Raw genomic sequence first — 7,402 nt, 5'->3', positions numbered from 1 at the left:
TCTAAAATAACTTCCTCTCTAATGTATTAATTAATCATTTCACTTACACATTATTGAATTTAAAAAATAGATCTAAAAAAGATTTATATATTTTCTTAAATTTAAAGAATAAGTATAATTTTTATGTTAAGGCCCCATTTGAAAATAAACTATTTTAATGGGCTATTTGACATTTTAGTTATTTTACTATTTGACATTTTAGTTATTTTAACATTGTGTTTGAGATGATAGTAGATTTTTTTTTGTAATTAATTTAATAATTATGAGATAAAAAGTGAAACGATTATAAATTAATGCCTTATTTGAAAAGTTTGCTATTTTAGTTAGTTAATTTAGTCTAATTAAAAAAGTTGCGTTTAGAAAGTTAGTTGATTTTTTTTGTAATTGATTTGATAATTATAAGAGAAAAAATAAAATGATTATAAATTAGATGTGACATTTTGTCTTATTAATTATTTTAATTTATTTTATCTTTTACTAAGTTATTTTACCTTAGTCATTTTTTCCAACAAAGTTTAAATATTACATTTTATTTGATTAATTATTTTAACTTATTTTAAACATAGAGCCCTTCACTAAACATGGCCCAAAATAGCAATTTTACGACGAATTCGGATCTTCGGTCGCACTCTCCTGTCGCACTCTCCTGTCGCCCTCCAAAACGACGTCGTTTTGGAGGGTTTTTTTTTTTTCTTTTCTTTTCTTTTTTTTCTTTCTCTTCGGTCTGTGTTTGGTTTTGAAGAAAACCAGAGAGGAAAGGAGAGGGGAGGGGAGGGGAAGAAGAGAGAGAGGAAGGGAGAAGAAGAGTTGGCCGGATCTGGAACAAAAACCAATTCATTAAAATCCAAATTCAAAAAAACCCAATTCATCAATTTCTTAAACCAATTTCAAATCAGATTTCAGATTTCAAATCTGTAAAAAAAAAAATCAGATTTCAGATTTTAAATCTGTAAAAAAAAATCAGATTTCAACAAACATCATCATCAACAAACCCAGAAAAAAAAAATCTGATTTGAAATTGGTAAAAAAAATTTCAAACCCAAATTTCAAATTTCAACAAAAATCTGATTTCAACAAACAAATTTCAAACCCAAAATCCAAGCTGTGTAAAAAAAAAAAAAAGGGGGAAGATCAGAGAGGAGCTTCCCAAAATTTCAAACCCAAGAACAAATTTCAAACCCAAAATCCAAGCTGTGTAAAAAAAAAAAAAGGAAAAGATCAGAGAGGAGAGAGAGAAGATGAGAGAGAGGAGGAGGAAGTTGAGAGTTGCCCGTGGGGGGGGGGGATGGTTTTTAAAAGAGGAAGGAGGAGTGAGTGGGGAGGTGGGTTAAGGAGGAGTGAGTGGGGAGGTGGGTTACACAGTCATCACCCACACACTACACACGGCTACACATCAAACCGATTCAGCCATGGGGTGATAAGAAAAAGAAAAAGAAAAAGGAGGAATGGCCTATCAACTCTCTCTCTCTCTCTCGCTCAGGTTTGAGTGTTGAAGAACAAAAAAGATACAAGAACACAAGACCATGCATCCGCAATTATATGTATAATATGGTGGTGGGTTCCGTCCTCTGTGGTGGTGATGGTGGTGGGTTCCGTCCTCTTCCTTCTTCTCCCCTCTTCTTCTCCCTTTCTCTCTCTCTTCTTCCCCTCCCCTCCCCTCCCCTCCCCTCCCCTCCCCTCTCCTCTGGTTTTCTTCAAAAACCAAACACAGACCGAAGAGAAAAAAGAAAAAGAAAAAGAAAAGAAGAAAAAAAAAAAAAAAAAACCCTCCAAAACGACGTCGTTTTGGAGGGCGAGAGGAGAGTGCGATCCGAATTCTTTTACGACTTGGGAGCTCAGCCCAAAATAATCAACAACAGGCGTCAACAGTCACACCAGACACAACACAATAAATGTTGACGCCTTATCTTTCACGCCTTCACTTCATTACTCACCCACTCACTCACTCGCTCACTCTCTCTCTCTCTCTCTCTCTCTCATTTGATCTCCTTTCACCTCCATTGAAGAGTACTCATCGTTCCATTTCCTCCATGGACTCCAGCACACTCAACTGTTCTTCAATGCTTCTCTTCATCTCAGGTACTCTCTACTTTCTCTAATTTCCTCTCTTTTTTAAATTTAAAAAAAAAAAAATTGATTTATTAATTCTAAGTTTGTAATCATTTTTTTGGGGGGTTTGATTTTGTGTAGTGTTTGTATTTCCGGCAATGGTCGCTGCCGTTGGCATCAACTACGGCCAAATAGCAAACGACCTTCCGTCTCCGGAAAATGTGTTTCCGCTGGTACGATCGATCGGCGCGACGAAAGTGAAGCTCTACGACGCAGATCCACGAGTCCTCAAAGCATTCGCCAACACCAACGTCGAGTTCATCGTTGGATTAGGAAACGAGTTCTTATCCAAGATGAGAGATCCCAATAACGCCCAAACTTGGGTCAAAACAAATGTTCAATCCTACTTACCTGCCACTAAAATCACCTGCATCACAATCGGAAACGAAGTCCTAACATTCAACGACACTTCTCTCAGCAACGATCTCCTTCCTGCGATGCAAGGAATCCACAATGCTCTTGTGAGCCTCAATCTAGACAAACAAGTCAGTGTCACTACAGCTCACTCTCTAGCAATTCTGGAGAAGTCTTATCCTCCTTCTTCTGGAACTTTCCGAAAAGATCTCACCGGTTGCATCACTCAGGTCTTGAATTTTCATGTCAAGACTGGTTCTCCTTTTCTCATCAATGCTTATCCCTATTTCGCATACAAGTCGAATCCGAAGCAAGTCCCGATCGATTTCGTTCTGTTTCAGCCTAATTCGGGGATTGTAGATCCAGTATCGAATCTTCATTACGACAACATGTTGTTTGCTCAGATCGATGCTGTGTACTCTGCTCTGGCATCTTTAGGGTTTAAGAAGGTTCCATTGCAGATCTCCGAGACAGGTTGGCCTTCTAAGGGAGACGAAGACGAAGCTGGAGCGAATCTAGACAATGCGAAGAAGTATAACAGCAATGTGATCAAATTGATTGCTCAGAAGAAAGGGACGCCTTTGAAGCCGAATTGTGAGTTGAATATCTACGTGTTTGCTCTGTTCAATGAGAACATGAAGCCTGGACCGACATCGGAGAGGAACTACGGCTTGTTCAAGCCAGACGGATCGCCGGCCTATTCACTCGGACTCGCCGGAGGTAACATCTCGACTCCAACTACGACCACCGGAACGCCGCCGTCGGCGGCGTCGCCACTGGGAACCTCGTCGGCCGGTTATATGTCTATCTCTTCGGCAATGGTGAGTTTGTTTTTTTCCAACTCTTGTCCTCTAACGTGCGCATATTTATTTTTTTCTGATGCGCATTTTAACAATTTTTTTGTTTTCTTTTGGTTGGATATTTTATGGAACACAACACAGAATAATTAATTTTTATATAGAGCAAACTGGAATAATAAATGTTAGGCAATGTTACCCGAAAATTATAGTTCAAATAGTTCAAAACATTTAAAACGATGTCGTTTTAAATGAAGAACGACATTATTTTAATACATTTGAATTATTCGAATCACAAAAATTTAAGTTATCAAATATTTTCTTAATAAAAAAAACAAATCAGGGTCCAAAATTTAAGATCCAAACTATATTTGGAAATTGATCTGGAGAGTGAAAATTAAATTTAAATTGATAAAGTATGATATTAGATATTTTTTGGATTTTTATGTCTAAATCTTTAATATTATTGTAAACAAAATGAAAAGAAAAATAAAATAAAAATAGCCTGACATTAATTGATTAGTGGAAGGGAGAAAGTTTCAGCAATTACGGTACAGCGAATGGTGTCCGATTTTTAGGGTGGCATGGGATGAATAGGGTCCCCCTCTCTCTGAAATATACTTTTGTCCCATAGTAGAAGGAAAAATATCTGAGAGTTGCATTCTCTATTTATCTCTAATAATATGAAATAGATTAACCCAAGGGGTTGTGACATTGTGGTAAAGTCTTGGGGTTTAAGTCCCAAAGTCACAAGTTCAATTTTTTCCTTGGGCTAATTTCTTGGGCGAAGCACTGTTGGTTAGGAGGTTGGACCTCAAGGAGCCTGATCAGCTATTTGGTGTGGGTTTAATGCTGGACCTCAAGCTATGCGAGTCCTTGCCTTGGGTGGGAGGATTTTCCTGTAACAAAAAAAAAAAAAATATGAAATAGATTATGTAAAGGGGGAGTCGCACTCACTTTTTGAAAATTATGAATATTTTTAGATTATTATGGGTCTGTATCTCTAAATTAATTATCATTTATTATGTTTCTTTATATTTTTTAATTACTCAATATACTATTCTGTCTACTTACATTCTTTAATAATCATAGGGCAAATTACAAACACTTCCTTTGAGATTTGGTGAAAATACAGATTTCTTCTTGAGGTTTAAGAAATTACATCCCGCCCCCTGAGGTTTATATTTTCATAACAAATTGCTCTTTGAGGTTTTTATTTTTATACAGATTCTCTCCTAATTTTTCTTAATTTGTTATGAAAATTTGACTCTCAAGAGACAATTTATAATTTCTCAAACCTCAAGGAGAATTTATATTTTTACCAAAATTCGAGAGGTGTTTGTAATTTATCCCTAATCATAATATTATAAAATAACACAAATTTATATTATAAAATTATTAAATAATTATTTTTCCTTTCTCATCTCTGACTACTATCTCATTGGACCTCAAAAATAGAGGTGATGTCAGGGATATAGAAATTGATGGGAGGGGTGGATATTTTAAGAGTGGGCTACGCTCTTTTTTATATATTAGGGTTTGACTTCTCTTATTAGAAAAATCCATTTATTTATATTGTTTTTATTGAATTGCATTGATATTAAAAAGTTAAATTTTTCAACACTAACCAACTCTTTTGAAATATGAATAAGAAAATGAGTGCCTTAAGTAAAGTTATTGAATAGGCCCTATACCAAATCATGTGAAGTGGGAATTACGAATTACCCTTGGGGGTGTATGAATTACATTCACTCTATTTAGAACAAATACTAATTTGATACAGATAAATGCAAAAAATATTTTAAAGTAAAAAAATATATATTTTTTATCCCCAAAATGTTAAAATCATATGAAAATGATTCACCAAACCAGTTCCTAATTTTATTTTTTTTTCAAAAATACATAATTTGAAAATTAAGCCAAGGTACGTACTTTTCGTTAATTATTTGATGTGAATCTGATATACTCATAACTATTAGTCAACTAGATCCCAAACTAATTATTATTATAAATCATCATAGGTATGACACATCAAATAATAAACAAACTATTTTAAAAATTAGGGCAAGAATTGGCCGCTAGTGTAATTTCTAACTTGGCTTACAGATCACCACTAATGACACAAAACCTTGGGTAACAAACTGAAAACGATGTCAAATTATTTGTTTAGACATAAACATACCCTTCATTTTCCTAGTAGTTGGTTGATTTTGTGGATTCTGTTATATCAATTTCGAAGATAATTGTGATTGATAACGTTGTTGAAACCAATCATTGCATTGAAATTAATTTTAGGTTAAATTATTATAACGGTCGGTGTTTTTGTAATCTCTCCAATTTTCTTTTATTTAGATTATTATTGTTTTTTAATTTGACCTTTGACTTGATTTTATTTTTAATTCTATACAAATCAAATGCTGAAGCACAATCAATTAGAAAGACATGATATAATAATTTGATGCTCTAATAGAATGATAGTATGGTAGAGGAGGACATAAATTAGAATTTTGAGAGTCAAGATAGACAAACGTTAAGGAAATAATTGATGGTTTTACTCTTAGTTTTTTTCTTTTAGTGTAAGGAATGTGCACACTCTCGTTTAGTTCAGTTATTTACGCTATCCCTAAACTTTATATCCACAACTCAACTCTTCCTCTAGCTTCCCCCACTATAATTAATTACTAATAAATAATTGTGATTTTAACAATGTTGTTAATTGTGTTGTATTTGTATTTGTCTAGTAATACTAATACTTGGATTTGTTAATGGTTGTCTTGATTTCAGGGAAGATTACATATTGGGAGCTGCACTAGGTTCTTTTTATGGCTGGTGGGATTAATAGTAGTGTTATTGGTAGTGGCATTTTAGTTAGTTTTAGGACCGAATTCTATTTAGTTTAGCCACCATTGTTGGAGGGGAGACGCATGCAGAATAATAACCGAACCACCACCAACCCACAGCCTACAGGGAGAAAGAGGAGGAGGAGAGCTTGGGAATTCAGTAAAGCTAAAAATTCTTTTCTTCTTCCTTTCTTCTTTCCGTTGTCCTTTTCCTTTTATGTAATTGTACGCAATTATATTCTCTTGTTCGATTTGGAGCTCGAGCAGTCATGTTTTTTCGTAGATGATGATGATGATGATGATTATAAATAATATTTAGTAAATTCCCATTAGCCGTGCCTACGTAGGATTTGGTAGACGGGGGACCCTCCCATCAACTTTCACCTCCCTTTGTTTCAAATAAGTTAAGCAGGTATCTTGCCCCACTTGAACAAAGAGTAATGGAAAAAGATGGATTGTACCCTTTTGTGTTTTTCTTTTTATGGTTAGCTCTGATGTGTTGTTACCTTTTATTTATATTTATTTATTTATTCTCTCACACAGGAGATTAAGATTAGAAACTTGAGTAATTTTTAGGTAGCTACATAAAAGGATTATGCAGGCAGATTACGTTATTACTCAGTGGTTGTGTGTGTAATTTAAATGTATACATAAAATAAACAAAAAAATAGTAATTCAAAAAATAATTAAATAAATTAAATTTTGAATTAACCGTTTACAGAAACTTTAAGTCGAGACTTGTGTTGGACAGAATCTCTTTAAAGTAGATTTCGTTCTTATTTCGATGTTTCGAGATTTACTGACCTCTACTTCTCATGATGCAATGACTATTACTTGATTTGTAATATTACAAAATCAAGTCAGGCAAACCAAACAATGCTATAACCCCCCTTTTCTCTTCCTATAGACTAAATATTGGACAAATGCAGGAGGACGAGAAGAAGAAGGAGAAGGAAGAGACACTTGGAAAAATTGGATGTTTTGAATTGCTAGAATGGCAGGCTACTTATAGCCAACCATGCACGTATTCGGGTAGGCCTTGGTGGCTGCTAGGCCATGGCTGAAAAGTCGTGACCGAAATGATACTAGTTCGAAAATGAGGTGACCGAAGTTTGAAATTTGGAAAATTCGAATTTGAAATTTCGGCGTAAGATTTGAAAGTTTCCTGAACAAAAATTCAAACGAATTTGGTCCAAAAAATTTAAACAATGACCTGACCCGACCCACAACCCGCAGTTGTCGGTCAGCTGTCGGCGTGCACACATGTGTGGTGGTTCTGGTCAAAGCATACTTTGTTCATAA

The 7,402-nt window shown here is 34.8% G+C and overlaps 1 protein-coding gene across 1 annotated transcript; it reads left to right on the top strand.

The window, feature by feature from the left end:
- The first annotated feature begins 1,894 nt into the window (after positions 1-1,894).
- Positions 1,895-6,432, top strand: LOC114269608 (glucan endo-1,3-beta-glucosidase 11). Its single transcript, XM_028210970.2, has 3 exons — positions 1,895-2,079; positions 2,191-3,284; positions 6,045-6,432. The coding sequence occupies exons 1-3, from the start codon at positions 2,031-2,033 to the stop codon at positions 6,126-6,128; spliced, it is 1,227 nt and encodes a 408-aa protein (XP_028066771.2). The 5' UTR covers positions 1,895-2,030; the 3' UTR covers positions 6,129-6,432.
- Positions 6,433-7,402: the final 970 nt, after the last annotated feature.

This window comes from Camellia sinensis, chromosome 4, assembly GCF_055761805.1.
Source record: "Camellia sinensis isolate YWXY chromosome 4, ASM5576180v1, whole genome shotgun sequence".
Taxonomy (NCBI): domain Eukaryota; kingdom Viridiplantae; phylum Streptophyta; class Magnoliopsida; order Ericales; family Theaceae; genus Camellia; species Camellia sinensis.
This window is presented reverse-complemented; position numbering and strand designations above follow the sequence as displayed.